The sequence below is a fragment of the Petromyzon marinus genome, chromosome 47 (genome assembly GCF_048934315.1).
Source record: "Petromyzon marinus isolate PM22_M1 ecotype Great Lakes invasive population chromosome 47, UKy_Petmar_22M1.pri1.0, whole genome shotgun sequence".
NCBI lineage: Eukaryota > Metazoa > Chordata > Hyperoartia > Petromyzontiformes > Petromyzontidae > Petromyzon > Petromyzon marinus.
The window spans coordinates 10,871,636-10,894,875 of NC_133713.1; the positions used below are offsets into that span (position 1 = coordinate 10,871,636).

At 46.5% G+C, this 23,240-nt stretch overlaps 1 protein-coding gene across 1 annotated transcript in view; it reads left to right on the forward strand.

The window, feature by feature from the left end:
- The window catches only part of LOC116952475 (ephrin-B2a-like), a 169,100-nt gene extending 151,577 nt beyond the window's left edge, over positions 1-17,523 (forward strand). The window contains exons 4-5 of the mRNA XM_032971857.2: positions 697-819; positions 6,434-17,523. Of these exons, the coding sequence (XP_032827748.1) occupies positions 697-819; positions 6,434-6,951 (641 nt within the window). The 3' untranslated portion in view covers positions 6,952-17,523. The remainder of the gene's footprint in view (positions 1-696; positions 820-6,433) is intronic.
- Positions 17,524-23,240: the final 5,717 nt, after the last annotated feature.

Consider the following 23,240-nt stretch of genomic DNA (forward strand, 5'->3'; position numbering starts at 1 on the left):
AGCCCAATCACGATTGGTATACAGCATCTTGAGATGTGTTCACATGTATACGGTATATAGATCCACATTGTGGGCTGGTGCTCGATTGTTGCTGTAGTATAGCTCTCGGGTTAATGGGCATGATGTTCGTGTGCTTGGGAGCACCTTCGGTGCAGCGAAACGTCGGACATCCTGCCGAACAACACGCAGTACAACCCTGAAAATGCATCGGAGAACCCCACATTGTACGGTATAATGGTACTGAGTACTGCGCAGTAATCATAACAATAATGTAAATTATTTAAAGGGCACCCCCCCCCTCCCTCCCACCAGCGACAGCTGTCCTTGTGCGGGGCAAGGTGACTCAGCATCTGGCCTGCACAGGGACATTAGATCTGCCAGCGGGCAGCCACGATTGCCATGCGTAATCTCAATCGAGTATACTACTCGAACTTGGCCAATATTGGACCGTGACGCCGGCACACAGTGGGCTCGCTCATTTTGAATCACGTCACAGGGATCTGTAATGCCCACGGTGAAGCAGACGGCACGGAGTATTATTACGCTGAATACACGCCCCGCAGTATTAACCGGGGCGGCCTGCCCGACTGCACGGCCGGGCCCCGTCAATCCCGACCCCCCCCCCCCACCCCGAGATGCGTGGGAGTGGCGATGGCGGCGGCATGCATAAGAGGGACGCGTGTTTTGTGCTTTCAGACCCCAAAAGGAAGGAGGAGACCTCGCCCGTCAACCCGTCTCCGTCTCCCACGAGAGCGCGGGCGGCCCCCCCCGTGGCCCCCGGAGACGACAGGAGGTCGACCGACCGCACCACCCGCACAGGTGAGCGAAAGCTCCCTTACGTCACCCGGGGTCCACACCGAGCTTCCCACCGGGATTCTCCTCTTGGGGAGCCTCTACTGGGGTCCCCAATTGCTGTGTTGGGTGGTGGAGGGTGTTGATGACACAAACTTGGCCAGATCGTTACATTGACTAACTCACAAATAGATCGTGAATCGTTCCAATTAATTTGTTTTAATTATGGCGACGCTGTAATCACAGCTGTATTATTTATTAACCTTATTTTATTTTCATAAAGCGCCTTTGTTCAAGATAATTATATTCATCAATTGGTCACAGTTATTTATTTATTTAGAAGATTACGCTGTCGAAACGTGTTTACCCGAGTCAAGTCAACTGCTTCAAGGGAGTTTTGATTGGAACAGTGTGAGCTGATCTGCTCTGTAACTTTTGGGGAAAAAGTTAACAGCCCAAACGCCATTTCAGATAGCTTTAATTAATACTCGGTCTTAGCAAACACTTGGAAACCATTCTATGGGATAATGTCAATTTGTTTGTTTCGCTATTGCAGCACCAGTAGCAGAGATACAAATGCATTAACCCCTAAAAAAGAAGCATTCAACTCTAACCGAGGCAGATAATTAATTGAATCGTAAATTATTTACGGACGTGGTGGTGTTTTGCAGTAGCTAGCACACTGCCCTGTGAACCCGGCCAAATGAGTGTTATTCCTGGTCAAAGCTAAGATTTGTGGTGGGTGGTACGAGAGCCAATCTTGGCCTGAACTCACCTGCGCTGACTAGTGCTGCTGTGGAGGATGGTCGAACAACCCCCACGATCTGTACCGTGCAGGGATGCCTTTGTCCAGCGGCGGCATTGCAAAAAGGGCTGCAGATGATGGTATTATTATTAATTTCTACCAAGAGTATTTGAGCTATGAATGAAGATGCATCGTGAGCGTAATTGACTTGCTTGTCAGTGTTCCTTTTGAGGTAACGCTGTTTCCCAGATGCAACACAACTGCGACCATTGCACCTCAACTTCACCTTATGTTTGCATCTCTACAATAGCCATTGCCTTCGATCACATTGAGTACGCTATTACATTTTTAAGCTACTCATTTATAAATGTATGGACGGCAGAGTCTTCCTTTGGTATATTCTGTTCACATTTCACTTTTTTTCCTCACTCGTTGGCGTTTGCACTCTTTCAAATTAATGTTCCATCCAAAATTTAGAAAAACCTGTTCTATTCTGCTACTCCTTATACATTTATTAACACGGTAGAGATCATGCATTATACAGATTCCATCACATGGTGGCACCTTACTGAAATGTATTTCATATAACAAAAAGCAAAGGTCCCCCTGTGTATACCCTACACGGACTGTTGGTGCAAGTGCTGTTAGCGAGTAGCACCTATGAAGGCCGGCACAACACACGAGGGGCTGGCTGGCCAACAGCAGGCGCAGCCACCTTTGACTCCCTACGCCTGATGTTTATACATCACACCAAGTACTCATTTAAGGCTGAGTAGACCTATGGAGGGCCCAGGACCAGTTCTGATATTCGCTACCGATGTTGGTCGTGAGCGGGAATTGAACCTGGGTCGCCGGGTTCGTCGCGCAGTATGCTAACCACAACACTCCCGTGCGTGCAATACATATAAACTGTACATGCATTTATTATTTTTTACTTCCCTTTGTGTTAAATTTATCCCACTTGTGCTATCGGCACCATGTAATGAGATTAATCAATTTTGAACCCCTTGCAGAAGCAGTGTTAGATAACAGTCCGCGAAAGTAGATATAATAGAACTACTTCTGAGACCCCTTAATGTGATCTATTATCTATGCTTTGTGTCCGGGACTTTCCCACACAATAGTGTGATGATCAAACCGATTTGTTTTTGTTATACCCAGAGCTGGAATTCAGCCAAATTATGTGACAAACTAAAATGTAATATGATGGGGTTTTTTGTGCAGTCATTGCTAGCCAGGCCGATTGGAGGTACTTCAAGTGTAATTCATAATAAAGGATGTAATTGTCACAATTTATTATGTGATTTGTTTCCCTGGTTTGGGTGCAATTTATACGAAATAGTTTTCTCAAAATCACCCCACGTGTATATATATATATTTTATCATCTTGTCTCTTTTATGCGCCATTGATTGAAAGTATATATATTTATATAGTCTTCAACACGCTCGTTAATTTTTTCGCAATAATATTGCAACTTGACAGCGCCGCGTGTCAAAGCTTGTGAACAGTTTCTTTGAGAAGAGTCCTGTCTTTGATTGGTTCACACACCAACACGACACCACACAATTGCCTTGTTGGCGAGAGCGTGAGACTGAGGGCAAAAGAGCGAGAGCAAGAGAGAGAGGGAAGGGAACAGGGTTGGTTCAATTGTCCCGTTGTGCACGAGTGAGATTTTCCAAATGAATTCAGATTTGCTTTTATGAATGTTTTACGGCATTGTCAGTTAGGATGCCAAGGGTTTCACGAAAGATTTTTCAAAATTTAAAACAGCGTATGCCATAATAATAATAAAAAAATTAACAAAAGACATGTACATGCTCATGTGTATTGGACGATAAGTCCTTCAATTTAAAATTGATGGGGTTTTGAAAAATACATCATGTCCTACCAGCATGCAGTTTCATCAACTTTTAAACATTTCATATTGCCCCCCCCCCCAATTGCGGTTAGTTTCCCATATAATTAAGGGCTCAAAACTGACAAGCTTGTTTTTATTTTTTAATGACTTCCAAGGGGAAGCAGTCAACATCGTCTCGTCTGCATTTACAGACTCCTTCAACCCAGCACGCGACACACGCCCATGCGAGTCACTTATAAGCAGCTTTAATTTACACGAATTACGCCAAAGCAGACGCCTTTATGGCCTAATTTGAATAAGTTATTTTCCAGCAGGTATGATCACCAAATTCGAGTCGGTCATAAAATGAAATAAAATCACCCCTTTGTTTTAATGAGTAGGCGGAGATCTTGACAAGTTGTTAGTCTTGCCGCCAACGATCCGAGCGTCACTGCAGGCGATAAATGCTCGTGTCCTCCCGTGTGCGCAGACTCGTTGTCGTTGTTTCTTGCGTTCCGTCGTCACCTGCCCATCTCTCTCATCGGTTTTGTTTAGCGTGGGGCAAATTAGTTTGAGTGTGTGGGGGGGGGGGGGTTATTTGACGTCCGCATCCTCACCTGAAAACCGCTGGCGGCAATTCTCGCGATGGTCGGGGTTCGTCTCGTTCATTTTGATTTTTCCGGCGCTCGCGCTGCTTTTACGGCCGTAATTGGGTGGGGTGCGTTTGCGTAAATTACCACGGCAAAATGAGCAATGGCTCTGCGGTCGGTGGCTCCGCGGCACCGAAAATAGCTGTGGAGTAAGCGGCGAATGTCGGCAAAAACCGCTGGGGCCTGATGAAGGAGTTAACATGTAAAGTGCGCAAATTTGTATAATGGGCAAAAAATTACCGCCTGACGCTTATTCTCAAGAGTCTTGTGAAAGCAGCCTTCGTGACCTTGTAAACAGCGCTTTGCGAGCCCGGTGTATGCTCAGCGATCTGTTTCATTAGAGGGTGCGTGGATGTGCAGCATGGCCTGCTGTCCGTGCCTTGTGTGTGTGTGTATAAAAACCGGGCGCCTCTAATTTGGTGGCAGGGCGCCTCAGAGACTGTACCGTGAACCCTTGTGCCGGATGGGCTCTGGATCACCGCCAGGGGCTGTCGTAAAATCTTGCCACGTCAGCGCCTCCACAGCCACTAGCCCAGCCATTCCTTAGTTGGCCACGATTCGGATCTTCAGGCCCCACCAATCAAAGGGTGACCCCCAACTAGGCATAGCGAGCACGTGAGAATATTCTTTGCAGAGTGGGGAGGGGGAAAAATATTTTTTTGGGAGGGGGGGTTAAAATTTTTATTTTATAATGAATGAAATCATATAAAACGCACGTGTATATGTATTTTATGTCCGAAAACAAGAGAGCGGAAGGTTATCACTTGTTCAAGCCCCCAAGTTCCTCGGTTGTGTCAGTTTACCATCATGGGCTGTGATCGTGGTAAACTTATACACTCTCCAATTTTTTGCATGTCGATTGGCTAATTTAATTTCATTTGCACGGGTTTGCTGATTCTGTCAGTCCCTCTGGAATGCAAGAGCTGCTAAATAGGTCTGAGGGGGCTAGGCACTTAGCCCTCACCCACGCTACAATTGGATGCGCTGTGACTCTTCACCGGGTAATAAATGATCTCCCCTCAGTTTACACGCGTGCCACTGGACGGGAGGTGGCAGGCAGGGTTTGTGCGATGCCACATCGGCAAACGACGTGGCTACAGGAGGCTTTTCCTGCCATTTCCAACAGGGTGAAGGAGGCACGTGAATATGGCCTGGTGTTTCAAATTCTTACAATGGATGGACATGTTCCATTAGGGAGGGGTGTGTGGGGGGGGGCAATAGGAGACTTTGAATGTCAACGGGCTTTGCCGCTAGCTTATTAAATAAAAACAGCAATAAGGCATGACGAATATTGGGCGAAATGAAAAGTTTCTAAAACTACAAACAAATTGAAATAACCTTGCCGTGGTCATATCGTTTGTTTGCTTGACAAAGAGTTGTATTTATGTATGCGAGGATATAGGTTATTATTAACGGGGAAATTAATTTGTAACAATATTACAAACAAGTACAGATAGTCTGTTCGTGTCGTTAGTTTATTAAAAAAAAGTGAGAGTCATATATATTTTTGTAAGACTGGTTGTCCGTTTGACAAATGGGTCTATCCTATGCTAATATGACATGTATGGCAGAGCCTTAAACTCTGACCCTATGTACACAGTTTGCATTTAATTTTGTTTGTGCAAGTGTTTTGCTTGCATACTCAAGATTAAATGTTTGACCATATAGCCATTGTGGTGTTTTCTTTGCGGTTATTTTCTGCGATATTTTTCTCGAATTCTGTTTCAGTTGTACGATTTCAATTCATAAGGTCAAGAAATTTCCGTATAGACAATCAGGAGCTAACAGTGCATCAATCAGTGTCAGAGAACAAAGCTGTAAGTTGACGTTGTAGAACTACTTCTGAAGCCACTGGGGAAAATCTCTTCATGACCTGTAAAGAGTGTTCATCACACGCCAATAAAATTAACAACTGTCAGTCTTCCGGCTGGAATGAGGCCAATGTTTTTATTTTTTTATTTTTTGAATGAAGATCTTTTTCAAAGTCTTTTTGTGACTGGGGTGTCAAGATCAATTTGTTCCACTTGAGAACCCCAAGGGCAGCAGAAACCTGGCATCGAACCTTGGTGCTTTAGTGGTGCCAGCTCAGTGCTCTGACCCCTGAGCCTCCCAGCCACCGCAGCTAATCTTAATTCAAGAATTTCTGTTGCTTTCGTTTAGAAACGTTCATGTTTTCATGTTCTCTGCAATTGTATCCATATCTTTGGATCATATTCACGTTTCCTAGCATAAAACGGATTTGCTTTTGTGCAATCGGAAATGTCTTTGCGTCATAATAGCGCCTTTTCGCAACGTGATAACGTTCCTTGCTCATTCACGACGACGTTGGCAACGCGTCAGTGCGCTTCTCTCGCGCGTGCGCTCTCTCCCGAACGTTTCGCTCACGGTTTCGCGTCTTCCCCTCCCAGACCCGTCTGACTCCCTGCACGAGCTGCACCAGTCCGGCATGGAGTCCAACCTGGCTCTCATCGTCGGCGTGTCGAGCGGCTCCCTCATCCTGCTGCTCCTGCTGCTGCTCCTCGCCCTCTCCGTCTGCTACGTCCGGCGCAGCCGCGAGTCCCGCCGTTGGGGCCGAGGCGGCGGCGGCGGCGGCGGCGGCGGCGGCGGTTCCGGGGGGCCCGGCCCCGGCGGGCCGGGCCGCCGTGGTCCGCACGCGAACGTGTTGGCGGCGGCGTCGGCGCCGCCCCCGCAGTCGTCGCTGCCGCTGTCGCTGACGCCCGGCTCCGTGACCGTGAAACTGGGGGGCGGGGGCGGAGGGGGCAACAACAACGGCTCAGACCCCAGCGACGTGGTGATTCCGCTGCGGACGCTCGAGGGCGGATTCTGCCCGCACTACGAGAAAGTGAGCGGGGACTACGGCCACCCGGTGTACATCGTGCAGGAAGTGCCACCACCCAGCAACGCGAACGTCTACTACAAGGTGTGAGCGCCGCTGCCGATCGGACCCTGGGCACGGACGCTGGGTTTCCGCATCGCAAAAGCTTTGCTTTTGTGTTTTTAATAGGTTTATTTTATTTTCGGGTTGTTCTTTTTGTCGTTCTATATTTTTTTCTTTTTACGACTCGATGGACGCCGCCGTCCCCGTTCCACCGCGAAGGTGAAGCCGCAAGGGAGGACCACTTCCGCCGATGACGTTTACTTGCGCCATATTGGACGCGTGAAAACGCTTGCGGGAGGAAGTCCTGCGGAGAACTCTGCCACCTCTCGTCGTCGGAATAAAACGGCAAGCGACTGTTTGCGACCCTCACCCCCCCCGCCCCCCCGCCACCCCCTACGTCCGCCACCTCGTGCCATCGCGCTCCACAAGTTTTACCGTGAGGCTCTCAACGGTGGCTTCCTCCGTCACACCCGTGCAGGATGGTGACCTCTGCCGGAGACCTGTGCTTTGGTTCACACGATTTTGCCAAGCCATACAAAAGGGGTCTAATAGCAGAGGACACGTTGTTGTTGTTGTTGTCGCCTGCGTTGTGGTCATCGCAAGGCAAGCATATGACAAAAATAAAATATAATTCTTAAATGCCATCCAAATTCTAATTCTACATTCTTCTAAGCAAGATGACCTTTGGCAGTAGTGGCAACATTTCAATAAAGGTGGTATGCATGGGGTTGTTTTTTTTCTTTCTTGCTGTTGGTGAAGGTTATTATGTTCGAAAATAACCTGCACTATCTAGCTACTGCCCTGCTTTTTGAGTAACAAGTTACATTACAAAAAAAATATTTTTGTGATGCTGTGCTTAATGAGTTTTAAGAGCTGCTTCAAACACTGGCTTTTCCAGACTTGTAGGCATGTGCCCATCACTGCAGATTGCCTCTGATCTATCAGAGCTATTCATTGGCGTATTTTTTTAAAATTTTATTTTAATTTTGCATTTTTAGATCTTACATTTGTTTTCGTTATTATGCATTCTGTGAGTAAATAAATACTTTTGGGGATACTTAAAAAAAAAGAAGCATACATGCAAGACCCGCTGTGGGGCTTTTTTTCCTCTCTAACAAAAACATTTTTGTCATTTTTCATTTATCATTTCATTTCACGGTACACTTTCAACCGTGCTCCGTGTGAGAGAACCCGCGAAGGCATCTGCTATAAACCTCTGTGCACCATATTTGTGCGCCCTTCATAATCTCCTCGCCGTTCTGGGGTGCTTGGCGCGCGGAGCCACAATTTTAAACCTTTCTGACTTAAATGTCCACTGGACAGTTGCTCCCGCTGAAGCGGATATCGGTGACTGGTAGGTTTGCATGAAATGCTTTTTGCAGTTTTTAGTCTCAGGAGTCAGAAAACTTGAACGCTTTTTTTCTTCTTCTCTTCATTTTGGGTCAAAGTACAATGCTACTACTCGAATTTTAAAAGACGATCTTTGGGAGTTTTTTTAATTGTTGCTTTTTAATGATCATAAATTCATTTCGCGAAATGCGGGATTGTGAAATCAATTTTGCAGACGCACCACGCATATACACTTGCACTAACACGCACGCGGATCACTAATGTTTGATTGAATATGAAACTTTTTTTAAAATAGCAATGTACCACTTCTGTAACTATCATTGTACGTATGCAAATACAGGACTTTACAAAAAGCTGAGGTTCATAGTTTCCTGACGGTGCTTTGAGCTAAATTGAACCATAATTAAGAAATTAGTTCAGCATCAAAATATAATTTATTTCTACATTTTATCGCAATTTAATTAAGATCGGGATTTTACGTTGATTGTAATTCGCACCGACATCTGTTTTCAGCCCAATAGGGTAATATCAAAATCCGTGGAGATCTATGGACAGGGACCGGCAACCACAATAACAAGAAGAACCATCGTTATCGAATTCGGTGAAAAATACTCAATGTTTCAAGAGACGCAAAACGTGTGAATATGGGAGACGGTGGTTCCTTAATAAAATAACGTGTCACGATGCAGTCCTTTAAAGAGCTGCGTGCCGCAGTTTGCCGACCGCTGCCCGCGCAGGGCTAAGTAGGGCTGGTCGTTTTTTCCTGAAGTCACGAAACTCACTCGCTTTTCCCTCGACTCTGCCCAGTCCGGCTGTCGTTAACTCAAGGCGCCGCGTGACCGTTATGACACCAACGGCAAAAGCACTTGCTTCCATGTTGACCGCAGAAGTTCCGGGGTTGGCCGTGGCAATCGCAACTGTTGACTCGACACCGAGGTGGGATTTCGGTTCACCAGACTTGCTCGGCTGCCCATGTAAACTTCCGCGTCGTCGTCCCCATACCCCCCCCCCCCCCCTTTACTGAACCAACACGCTCACGATCCAGACTGTGTCGGCAGATCTCCGCAAAGCGTGCTCGCCCCCACGTCCACAATGGCAAATGGGCCCCGGGCGATAAACGCTTCCATGCGGGTGGCGCGTATGCCCCTGTAATAGATGGGGCCTTGTTAAAACACCAATTGACAAGGACATCTCGCGGTGTTTAATTTGAAGAAGACGAGAAAAAAGTTATAATTAAAGCCCGCAGTTAATTAAAAATGATCACGCAAACTGCACACAAAGTTCAGGGATTAATTAAGACTCTGATTGATAAGCCAACCATGCTTTCTCTCCGTCTGTCTCCCGTGTGACACGGTTCGCTCGACACATTTTTTTTTGTTATCGCCGCCGCCGCCGCCGCCGCCGCCACCAACCGCACCGTCCCTGCGTAAATAATGAAGTGGGCAAACAGCGGGCATGAAAACGGGCGCGCTTAATACCACATTAGCCATCGTGGCATTAGTGGAAAATCCTTTGTGCATTGAACTGCTAAATGATCCGGAGAGCTTGGAGGTTGGCGCGCTTGTAAATGCCGTCGTTAGAGTAATGCAAATATCCATTAAAGAGTTCGCCACGTCCCGTTATTGAAAGGCGACCTTTCCTTTCCTAACGAGTAGTGGCTCTGTCAGAGGTGGTAACTATTGGGGTGAGGGGGGGGGGGTAATAGAATGAGACGAGAGCTCACGGAGGAGTAAAGTTTCCGTTTGAACGATTCCAAATAAAGAAGGAGCATGTAATTTGAAGCGTGCCTCTTGCTGTTGGCATGATTTATATTAGCGGTGTTGATGCAGTCACAACATACTCAGCTCCGTGTGAAAGTTGTAACAATAACAACAAACTTATTAAGTGATAATGTTGTAATACATTAAATTACTATTAATAATACAAAAACTCACATCAGGGATTACCAATTTGTGGGGCCAAAACTACGGAAATAATTATAAACAAAATAACTATAAACGAATGCAGTATTTTCTTGCAGCTGTTAGTCATGCCTTCCTTCACCGCAAACCGTTTCCCGTTTAATAAAAACTAATTTAAGGAGTTTGTGCTGATGTTTTTAAATATAATACAGTACAACTGTGTAGCCTTGGAGAAATCCACAGAAAAACACTTTAAGATTCATCCTAATAATAAAACCCGAAGGCGAATCACAAAAACAACCCATCATGGCGGAAATTGTAGGGGTTTAGTCTTTTTTTTAGCTCAATCAAAATCCTCAAGTCGCAAGCAGATTCCATCAGTTTTCAATGAAGCAACCGCTCAGATTTTTCCATCAGATGTAACATTCGGGAGTTGCTTCAGACAATTGTCGATTCATTCATTCACTTCGTGGCACTGTTATTGCCACGTTTTTATTGCTGGGTCGACTGAAAGTCCTGTCACAGAGGGCAGACGCGCACATTCCCCGTTTGTCTCGCACTTGTCTTATTTAAAAAAAGATGTCGTTAAATCGATAAATTCCGAAAGCATTGCACGTCAGTAATACAAATCTGCTTGAGATGTTACATGCGCAGAAAAATTACTCGAACGTCAAACTTGCTTACGTCCACCATATTTAGCTTAATTACCCCAAGACCAGCCGAAAAAAAAATTGGTCCAAGTTTCTTTTAATAAGTTGCAACTTATTATAAAAGTCACGTGGGTGCCAATTATAATATTGTAGCCTAATTGAACTTCAGCTTCTGGGAGGGTCTTAATTTTGTTACGCGCCGTTAGAGAGTCTGGCCGCAACGAACGCGTACTGCTGCTATTTAGGAAGCCGTGGTGTTCCAGGGTTTCTGGCGCTAAGTCCGAACGTCGTTTTTGGAGCATATTCAGCTGGCCGGCGCCGAGCGTGTGATGAGTTCCTCAGCTGTGCAAGATTTTGGGCTTTCGGGAAAGCGATTACAGTGAACGTGCGGCGGTGGCGGCGGCGTAAATTGTTTAAGTTCTCGTAGTCAAGGCAGGCGCAGAGGACTTGAGGAATTTGCAGAGCTTTGGACGACAGATGTAAAAAAGAAGAAAAGGCAAGAGGGCCTATTTAGCCCGCATTCTTTCCCTAATCCCCAGAGCAAGCCTTCGGATCAGTTGGTCCGCACATTCAATGTCCTCCAACGGTAGCTGCCGTCTCATTAGTCTGAGCTGTGTCAAAGTGTGTCCATGTCTGACCAGCGTGACCCCACTCCCACCACTCTCCCCACCACCACCCACCACCACCCAACCCCACCACCACCCACCACCACCCAACCCCACCGAGCAAATGTGTATTTTTCCATCCCCCCCCCCCCCCACATTACATATATGTTTATCTTCCTTTTTTTCATGAGAAAATGAAGATAATTTGTGTAACATTAAAGGCAAGGGTGTGTTTATTGCCATGACAGCTGGCGTCTATTATAGAGACCAAAAGGAGAAAAGGCTGTTGTGAAGTGGGTGATGTGCTTGGAAAACGTTAGACTTTTGAATAAGAGAACTTGGGTGACAACCGTAGCGAGGATTGCATCTGGGAGGACTCTTTCTCTTCTAAAACAATGCACCGGCCAGAATTTAAAGCAGGGGCTATGTCAAGTCCACTCTGCAAGAGGGTCACAATGGTGAATAAAGCAGCGTTGGGATATAAGCGGTGGGACGTGACTCTTCACGCAGTAAAAAAAAAAATGTAAATGCAATATACAAAAAAACCACAGGATAAAATCCCCTTTCTGCTCGTAGTTTGGACATTGGTCCTTTGAGAAACACGAGAGACGGGGATTTTTACATCACAGCCACGTGATACTTGAGTTTGAAGCACGGCAGTTGTAACCCTCTATTTATGGATAGAGATGGCTGCCTTTGAATTACAAATGGGGGAGATGGGGGGGGGGGTTGTGGTGCGGCCCTTAACAAGCCCTGGTGGTTGACACTAAATCCTGGGAGATCTGAAAATGCTTGTATCTTCAAACCGATTGTTGTCGTCGGCATCTCGGATAATTCGCCTCGCAAGCGTCTGCAAGCGCAGTGCGCTGGTGCTTTGCTCATCGAGTGTCAGCTGGAATCCAACCATCACCGCGTTATTGGTGTGCGCGCGCTGGCAATTTGCAGAGCTCTCGAGAAAGCAAGAAATAATGTAAAATGTCACGGCTTATCCCCACAGTGCAATCAATGTCACATATGATGGCACTTCAGGCGGAGTTATTTCATTATTTATTTTATTACTTTCATATATTTTTTTGGGTGTTTTGGGCCGGGGAAGGGAGGGGCAAATGGAAGAGGTGCGGTTAATGTGCATTTGCAGGAGAGGGGGAAAAAATAACAACGCAGACCCTTCACGGTCTTTTTATTTTTACGTTGAGAACACACAGAAGGGGTCTTCTTTCTGGTCTCATTCATCCTGTGCCTCAGTGGAGGACGGCGGGCAGTAAAATGTGTCGCGCGTGCGTGCACCACGTGCGGATGGACGGACTGAGCGCGCTTGCAAATTCAGCACGATTATGCTCCAGTAGTCAGCGTGACATCACAACTGAAGCTTTACCCAATTCATCTCACTGTGAATTCAAAGCACGGCACGGGGCATAAAGCGATTACCATTAGTTCCAAACACGGGGGTTCATTTTAAATCATGATGAACACATTGCGAAAAGAACAAAGGAGACACTTGATGTTTCATTCTGACAATGCCTGGGATGTAAAAAAAAAGTCGAGCACAAAGAGATTGCCTCGGTACCGAATTCCACTTCGTGTGTCTCGTAGAATGTGCGCAGTGAAGTCATACTGGGGATTTGTATTGTTTTAGCTGAGCACATGACAGTGCAATTTTGACTGCTTTTTCACGGGAGAAAGTAAATAACTAAATCAATGTTTCGTGGTTCTGCCGTTGCTCGAAGACGTTGTGACATCGAGCGCCAAGACGCTCTTGACTGACGCCATGGAGAGCGACGCACGTTCATGTAATGATTCATATTAAATTCGTGCACTTTTAATTGTTTAGCTGCGGAGGGAAATTGTAAGCCGCGCATCTTTCAAGTCATAATAACAACGCCCAATTGAGAGGCTTGACAAGCCACGGGACATGGCTTCCGGCGTCTGTGACTTTGTGTGGCTTTTACAACCGCGATGTCCACGCAACGCTTTCACGTCGACATTAAGACCGGTTGTTAAACACATTTACGCGTCAATTTAATTTGTAACCGCGCATGAGATTAATTTGGACGATTAACAATTTTTGTTTCACATTTTGAGTTGTCTTTTGCTTTCACACATATTGGCTACCCTTACACAGAAATTATAACATGTAGAAAAAATAACTAAAAATCCCGTACCTAATATTTTAGAAATACCTACAGGATCAGTTTAGGACAAACATTATTTTTTTCATGCTATTGTACAATGTTGTTTCAATAAAGTATAAATGGAAAAACAGTATGTGCCATATTTTTAAATGCCCTATAGTGATATATCTCTCAAAGATTGAAATGCCTTGCCTGTAGGGTGACATGACAATTATGAAATGTATGAGCACTGTCAAATTCCCTTGTAGTATTTTATAGGATTCTCTGTTTGAATCCTGTTTAAAGCTTCTGCAGGTCTTATTCAATTCCTTGCAAGATCCTTCAGGCAGAGTCCCACCATATAATATTGTATAGGATTAAAATAACACCCCTCCTGTAGTCATTTCTACGGGAGGGATTACATTATTACTGTGAGAGTATCAGCTAAATTTGCCGATTACACTTCGACATGAAATAACCATAAGGGGGTCATTTGTAAAATATATATTAAAAGAAGTACATTCTTGTTTTGGTCTTTGTTTTGGTCTGTGTGGCAATTACGCGAGGGAAGAAAAGGAGACTTAGTGTTCAAGCCATTAAAAAAAAAACTGAATAGGTGTTCATGAAGATATCATCCATTTTTAAATAATGACTATTGCAAAACAGTTTGAACTGCGTAGTTGAAATGTTGACAACACATTCCATAAGGGGTTTTTTGTTGTTGTGCTTTTGAGAGATTTTCAAACAATCAAGGCCGAGACGTTGACGAACGTTCTAGGGCACTCTGGAATCTCGACACGAGAAACGGTTTAGTGGCGTGAGACTCACACAATACGATCTCGTTTCTACCAAGCGTTTGTGGGAACGGTTCTGCCGGCCGAACTAAAAACCATTTGTCTAATGATGATGATTCTTCAATAATGAATGACACTTTTATGGACACCTTGGGTTTAAAAAAATAATAATTCACTGCCCTTAAGAAAAAGTACTGCAAAGCTTATGATTACTATCCTTTGGGGTCCTGTAGGTATTTTAAAGTTGTACACTCTTCGGCTTACGTAGTATATGACGACGGTATTTAATGTTTTTAGTTTTGACTATTCCCGTTTCCGCCTATATACTTGTATTTTTGTGATGTCACTTTCCAAAAAATACAATTATTTCTTTATCTGCATGTCAAGCAGATGCATTCTCATATAATTTTTTTCGAGATGAAATGTAGATGCTATAAAAGGGTTAAATTGTCATTATCCCGAAACTCCTTACCATGTTTGTCCCAGCCTGTCTCTGTGTGCAAACCCTCAATGGACACTGAATGGACATCAGAGGACATGTGATGCTCAATGCACCGATCGTATGGGAAGAACTCTTCTTGATGTGAATAAGATTCTATTCGGAAGGACTTGTTGAGAATGAGTGTTTTTTAATAAAAAAAAATAAAACTCGCAAAAGGCCTTATTTAGCACAGACAATCCTTAACGCGGGTTGAGGTGGTATCGCTCTGTTGGTTCGCGCGACCTCTACTTGCAGTGAGTGGCTGTACAATTAACCTTGAATTTTACCATCAAAACACTCGAGATGACATCAAACTGGTGCGGTTGCTTTTTTTTGTCAACGTTTTTCAAAGGAGTGTAAATTCTTATAAATATTCCTCGTTTCGTGTTTCGTATGTAGTGCGCACACAATTAACGTTTTGTTCCGGAATGCTTTATTTTCTTTCGAGAGGGACCACGAGACCGCGATTACTTTGAAGTATTTATTTAAACAAAACAAAATAAAAAATCCCCAGGTAACAAAAAACTCCAACAAATTAAGGAATCTTCGGACAACACATGCTTAATGCCTCGACAGGTTTTAAACGGAAAAAAAATTGGTCAGCCGCCGTTGTGAAGGATCTAACTAGTGGTTACTTGGACGCAGCTGAACGTTTTGAAATAGTTGGAAATTCGAGTTTGTGTGCAGACTTTGCTGTCGTTCGTGGTGAAGGAAGGCCGCCCATTTAAAGACGATTTGTTTTTGTTTGCCGAGGAAACGCTCGAGATGCTTCGCGACACATTGTGCTGCTGCTGCTGCTGCGTCGCACAACAGGAACATTGGGCGATGGGCGCACTCGCAAAAACCGCAAGGACTCTGCAGTGTCAACACAGAGTAACGTGACGGAGCCCGTGCCATGTCTTCACCTGTTGACAGTCGTATTTAGTCTGGGAGCAGCGGCGAGTGCGAATTGAAGCGGTGAAACGGAGCAGGGGAGATATTCACATTTTCTCGGAAAGATGTCTGTATACTGCATTCTGTATATTTTGTTAAATAACGCGCTGTAATTTATATTATATTTCCCTCACTATCTTAACTCGTACTGCTAAGTCTTAGTAACATGTTTTTTTTTAAGGAAAAGTACCAGTACAGTACTACTCACTTTTTTTATTTTAACAAATGCTCTTTGTGTTCGTAACGTAGGGACAGTTTTTTTTTTGCCTTGACAGTTTTTCGCAGTAGTCCTCACACACGATAGTAACGGGTTTTTATTTTTTTTTGCAAGGGATTCTAAGTGAAAATCGTGCTGCATCATTTCCCCCGGTTTTCTGTCGGTGCCGGTGTTTGTTACGGGGAGTGGTTCAATATCTGGGAACCATTGCGCGGTGCTCAGATCCCGGTGACACACAAAGCCGTGTGTCACAAACCACAATCATGGCGCACGAAATACGAACCAAGCAAATACATAGATAACACCTAAAACACGTTTATGTTTTATTAATACGCTCCGTACATTTTTTTATTGCGAGAATTACAATGGTGAAACTACATTTCGAATAAATAAATAGCCGCGAGCCTGGGTGGAAATGAGAACAAGACATGGCGATCACTTTTTTTGTGTTGTGTGTGTGTGTCACTAAATACCGTGCCTAATATTTAAATACTGCCGTTCATATTGGCGGGAGCAATAAGACGTGAAATATTAAGTCAGAATGCATCATCGACTAGGGAATTGCACCACTGCACGTCGGTTATGAATGGGAGAGTGGTATTTGACTTCACGTTTAAACGAAAAACCTCCGTCTGCGTCACTCTCTGCCTACCTCCGTCGCAATAGCACCGGCACTACGCCGACAACAACAACAACAACATCGAGAGGCCTACACCTTGGGGCAGCGGATTCTATTAGCCGTAATAATAACGACACTAATCACAATAACACTATCATTTACTAAATAAAACATTGTAGAGAACATCAAGTTGTGTCTTGAGCCAGGAAATGTTTGCAGAAGTGAGCGAAGTGGCTACAGCGAAGTGCAATTTCCCCCACCACCCCGAGTGCATGTGGATCGTATTAAGGCGAGGGCCCCCCCCCCACCTCCCCCGGTGAGTCGAGGAGGCAGGGCCGAGGAGGCAGGGTCGAGGAGGTAGGGCCGCGTCTTCTCGTGCGTCTTGCCGACCGGCGGTGGGGGATGGGTGCGCTCCTTTCACGTAGAACGAAGCTCCATCAGCCATGGCCGGTCACGGTTACTTTTGGCACACATTTGAGGTCCGTTGGACGTTCGGCTTTTTTTACTTGCTGTTGTCATTTCTTCCTTCCCCCCCCCCACTCGCCTAAAAAAAATCTCGGTTTTTTTTTACGTGAAAATAAAAAAGTGCGGCGTGGTGATTGCGTAAATCTTGTTGTGAGTCGAGACTTTCTCCGTCATCCGCTCCCCCATCCTCCCTCCCCCCCCTATCTCCTTCCCTCAAGCAATTTTAGGTTTTTTTGGCGTAGATTTTGTTTGTGTACAGCCCTCCCCCCACCTGCCCCCCCCCCCCCCCCACCGTGTGTGTTTTATCGGGGCAGTTTTCGATGTTTTCTAAGGAGGTGTTATTTTGTCACCACTAGTAATCGCTAAAGTTTGCTACACAACACTTTTTTTTGGGGGGGGGGGTGGGTGATGGAGCGGGAATTTTATGAGATCCTGTATGTACATTGTTCGATCTTCAAATAAAGTGGCAGTTTTATAAAAAAACCAAACCCCCATCAGAATCGCGCAACTGCTGTGTTCTCTTCCCGTCTGGACGTTGTCGAGAGTTGTTAAAATTCGACGGGGCCTTACTCTCTCGCGAGGGCCGTGAAAACACGAGGCAAGCAAATATCTTTAATTGATACGGCGTGTGTGTTGTGTGTGTGTGAGGAGCGCCTCTTGGAAGAATTTTCACAGCTGGAACGGTTTTACGAGGTTGTGGAGTGGCATTATCTTTATTATTCTTGGTCATTTCTGAGCCCATCTGAGCCCATCAGTGCCAGGGTTTTTTTTTTGTTCGCGACAGCACGTAATGAAGTGCCGCCTTCAAGATATATTGGCTCGGATATATTATTTCCGCATCCTCCTGATTATACGGCACACTTTGTCTGCCCCGAAGCAGACGTGCGGAGTGTACGTCTTTCCAGCGCGTGTGCCGTGACCACGTCCTCTGTGTGATATCGACACCGAGCACAAGATCGTGGTGCGCCTTTACCTTCCCGAGCGTCTTATAATCCGGACATCGCGGGAGTAGATAGTAAAATGTAAGAGGTAAAAGGTCAAATAGCATTGAAAAGGTTTGCACAAAAAAAACAAAAACATAACAACTTCTGATCAACACTGCGTTCGCTGTCTGGCTTTCGACTTGTGTGGGACGGACACACATGTTTTGTGACATCTCAAGTGATCCTGAGCCTTCCCCATCAACTCGCGCTGACCAGCGTGGTAAAGTATGGTCGAACAACTCTGCCCGCCCCACCTTGCATGGGGGAGGCCTTCGATGAGCATCACCTTGACGAAGGGCCGTAAACTCTGCTTTATGACCGTACACATGTATGACCGTGCACATGTATGACCGTCCACACGTGTGATCCTACTTGCGTGCACGCTTAAGTGGTCGTAAAAACACGCTCAGAAATGGATGATAAAGATCCTCACGAGAAGCCCCGAACATCAATGCACTTATTTTATGACGTAATCGATACGTGAATAATGTACGACTTCAAATGACACCTGACATTAGGCTGCGGCGGTGACCTTATAACCGGTACCGTAATAGACCGTCACACTTCACTGCTGTTAATTAACACACAGCGTGACAACATCGGTGTTCTGAATGAACAGCAAGTATAATAGGAATGGAGCGGTGGTGCAGCGATTAGCGCTCTCCGCTATGAACCCCACAACCCGAGTCAGATTCCCGACCATGGCTAACATTGGTGACAAGAGATAAACCCAACCATTCACCACCTCGCATTGACCAGTGGGGTGAAATATGGTCAAACAAACCTCGTGACCGAAACGGCGTGGACAGGCCATCACCCAGCAGTGATTTGACATAGAAGTGTAAAATATTCCTTATTAATCTATCCAGTGTAGTACGTGTGTGTGTTTGTGTGTAAACATGTCTAGGAGTGATACCATCCAGCAATGGATGCTTAAGGTCCTCAGGTGCAGCCCCAGAACATCAATGCACTTATTTGATTAAATAATCAATACATGAATAATGTACGACTTCAAATGACACCTGACATTAGGCTGCTCGTGACCTCATGCCTCGTGTGCCGTGTATTTACACACACGCGTGCGTCATGACACCCCAATGCCGTTAATGAACGGACGGTTTAAGCGCCGCACTTGATTATGAGCCAATTACAATCGGGACCATTGATTTTTGAAGCTTCACCACTCCCCCCCCTCCCCGTGCTCCTCCGTAAAAAAATAATGAAATCGCGCGCTTCTCTTTCCGAAGCTTCCAACGAGATGACGCATCACCCTCTCCGCCACTTGAAGATTTCACGACGCACACACGCGTGTATCGTTGTGTGCACAAACACACACGAAACATATCTCCTCAGCCTTATCGAGGCCACCGACTCAAAATAACGGAGTGCCGCGGCCATGTTGCTGTCGTTCAGAGCCACAAACTCAAAATCGTTGGGAAAATGTGGCCTCGTATCGCGTAGGTGAGCGGTGGTGCTTGCGGTAAACTCATCGTGGATTCATTTCAACTGAAGCTGCCTGGGCTGAGCTCTGGAAAATATTTCACTCCCCCCCCCCACTATATAGTTGTTGGGGGGGGGGTTGAGAGGTTTGGGGGGCCCTGCTAAGTATTTGATAATAAATGAAGCCCTGACGCTATGACTGTGGCAGTCTGAGCTGGAATCCCAGCCACAGCTAGCATCAGTGGCGAGTGACATCTCAAACAGACCTGGGTGCCCCCCCCTCTTGCCGTGTTAACCCGTACTGACCAGGGTGGTGAAGTATGGTCAAACAACCCTCATGATTGAGCTGGCATGGGGGAAGCCCTCATCCGGAGTTGGTTGCCTCTAAATGACCATCGCAGCAACACGTGAGATCGCAGTCATCATTCGAGACGCCATTCATCCAAAGCGCCCCAAAAACAATCTTGACGAAACGAAATCCACCCCCCTCGCCACCCCTCCCTCGACTTTCACTGCAGCCACGACGCAGTGCGACTTTGCACGTTTGTGTGTCCGTTTGTGTGTTTGTGTGTCCGTTTGTGTGTTTGTGTGTCCGTTTGTGTGTCCGTTTGTGTGTCCGTTTGTGTGTTTGTGTGTCCGTTTGTGTGTCCGTTTGTGTCCGTTTGTGTGTTTGTGTGTCCGTTTGTGTGTTTGTGTGTTTGTGTGTCCGTTTGTGTGTTTGTGTGTTTGAGTGTTTGTGTGTCCGTTTGTGTGTTTGTGTGTTTGTGTGTCCGTTTGTGTGTTTGTGTGTCCGCGCTATTCAGAGCAAGCCCACCTCCGTGCGCGCCCCCTCCCCCAAAGAACCCCTCACGGAGCCCCTTCACCACAACAACGCCGAGAGTCTTCACCACAACAACGCCGAGAGTCTTCACCACAACAACACCGAGAGTCTTCACCACAACAACGCCGAATCTCTTCACCACAACAACGCCGAGAGTCTTCACCACAACAACGCCGAGAGTCTTCACCACAACAACGCCGAGTCTCTTCACCACAACAACGCCGAGTCCCTTCACCACAACAACGCCGAGAGACTTCACCACAACAACGCCGAATCTCTTCACCACAACAACGCCGAGAGTCTTCACCACAACAACGCCGAGTCCCTTCACCACAACAACGCCGAGAGTCTCTTCACCACAACAACGCCGAGAGTCTTCACCACAACAACGCCGAGAGTCTTCACCACAACAACGCCGAGAGTCTTCACCACAACAACGCCGAGAGTCTTCACCACAACAACGCCGAGAGTCTTCACCACAACAACGCCGAGTCTCTTCACCACAACAACGCCGAGAGTCTTCACCACAACAACGCCGAGTCTTCACCACAACAACGCCGAGTCTCTTCACCACAACAACGCCGAGTCCCTTCACCACAACAACGCCGAGAGACTTCACCACAACAACGCCGAATCTCTTCACCACAACAACGCCGAGAGTCTTCACCACAACAACGCCGAGTCTCTTCACCACAACAACGCCGAGTCCCTTCACCACAACAACGCCGAGAGTCTTCACCACAACAACGCCGAGAGTCTTCACCACAACAACGCCGAGAGTCTTCACCACAACAACGCCGAGTCTCTTCACCACAACAACGCCGAGTCCCTTCACCACAACAACGCCGAGAGTCTTCACCACAACAACGCCGAGAGTCTTCACCACAACAACGCCGAGTCTCTTCACCACAACAACGCCGAGTCTCTTCACCACAACAACGCCGAGTCTCTTCACCACAACAACGCCGAGAGTCTTCACCACAACAACGCCGAGAGTCTTCACCACAAAAACGCCGAGTCTCTTCACCACAACAACGCCGAGAGTCTTCACCACAACAACGCCGAGAGTCTTCACCACAACAACGCCGAGTCTGTTCACCACAACAACGCCGAGTCCCTTCACCACAACAACGCCGATAGACTTCACCACAACAACGCCGAATCTCTTCACCACAACAACGCCGAGAGTCTTCACCACAACAACGCCGAGAGTCTTCACCACAACAACGCCGAGAGTCTTCACCACAACAACGCCGAGTCTCTTCACCACAACAACGCCGAGTCTCTTCACCACAACAACGCCGAGAGTCTTCACCACAACAACGCCGAGAGTCTTCACCACAACAACGCCGAGTCTCTTCACCACAACAACGCCGAGTCTCTTCACCACAACAACGCCGAGTCTCTTCACCACAACAACGCCGAGAGTCTTCACCACAACAACGCCGAGAGACTTCACCACAACAACGCCGAATCTCTTCACCACAACAACGCCGAGTCTCTTCACCACAACAACGCCGAGTCCCTTCACCACAACAACGCCGAGAGTCTCTTCACCACAACAACCACCGCCTCACCGTGCCACACGACAGACGTTAAAACAACATAAAACCACGCGTGCCACCGCGCCCCCAACGTAGACTGGCTCCACGGCCTAATGGAGGGGTCTCCCCGCATTTGAAGGGGCTTTCATTTCGGAGCGCGCACCTTTCCCTCGGCTTCTGCTTAAGCCATCAATCGTTGCATGCCGATTAAACCTTCGGCTGTTTCCAAACAGCCTCGCTGACAGCCGTTTTCCATCTCGCTCTCTCTCTCACTTTGTGGTTTTTGTCTTGAGTTTGACCTCTTTAATGACATCTGTGAATCCATGCGGTATTTTGGATTGCAGTTCTACCTCTATCAATTCTCTACCACAATGCTCTGCATATGTCTTTAAATGCCATCTTGGCTAAGTGATGTGTATGAACTCGTTGGTAAGAATTGTTTTGCCATAACTTTTTAAAACATTTTAAAAGACAGTACTAACCACATGTAACTGTGTTAACAAGCCCCATCACATTTACACACACACGAGACAATCTTGTTTCGTAATGGTTTGTAAAACCAAACTTTTTCTCTTTTTTACAGCCCTTTGTCATTTCACTTCTGAATGGGGGCCTCCCTGTGCTGTCGTCATGGGGATTGTTTGACCATACTTCACCACACTGGTCAATGTGGGTTAGTTGAAGGTAGGCTCAGGATGAGTTTAGATATCACTCGCCACCGATGTTAGCCATGGCTGGGAATCAAACTTATGTCGGTGGTTTGATAGCAGAGTGTGTCAATCGCTAATGCATCATTGCACAGTTCCACACACATCACCCAAATATTTTACCAAATAATCAGACAATACGCCTCCACATGCAAATTTAAAGTATTTTCTTACATATCTCATCAGCCACACGGTTTTTTGGGATTGCGTAATTTCAGCAGCATTGGTTTAACACAAGTAAGCCACTGAGCCACCACTCCACTCTAATCCTAAATATATATTTCATTTATAATTAATGCTCAAATACGAAGCTGCCCTGCCCACTGCTGTGTTGAAAGAGAGGGACCACGTGACTTGGGATTAGTATGGGGCGAGTGTGGGGGTGAGTGTGTGGGGTGAGTGTGTGGGTGAGTGTGGGTGAGTGTGTGGGTGAGTGTGGGTGAGTGTGTGGGTGAGTGTGTGGGTGAGTGTGGGGGCGAGTGTGGGGCGAGTGTGGGGTGAGTGTGGGGCGAGTGTGGGGGTGAGTGTGGGGGTGAGTGTGGGGTGAGTGTGGGGTGAGTGTGGGGTGAGTGTGGGTGAGTGTGGGGGTGAGTGTGGGGGTGAGTGTGGGGCTGAGTGTGTGGGTGAGTGTGGGTGAGTGTGGGGGTGAGTATGGGTGCTTGTGTGGGGGTGAGTGTGTGGGTGAGTGTGTGTGAGTGTGGGGGTGAGTGTGGCCAT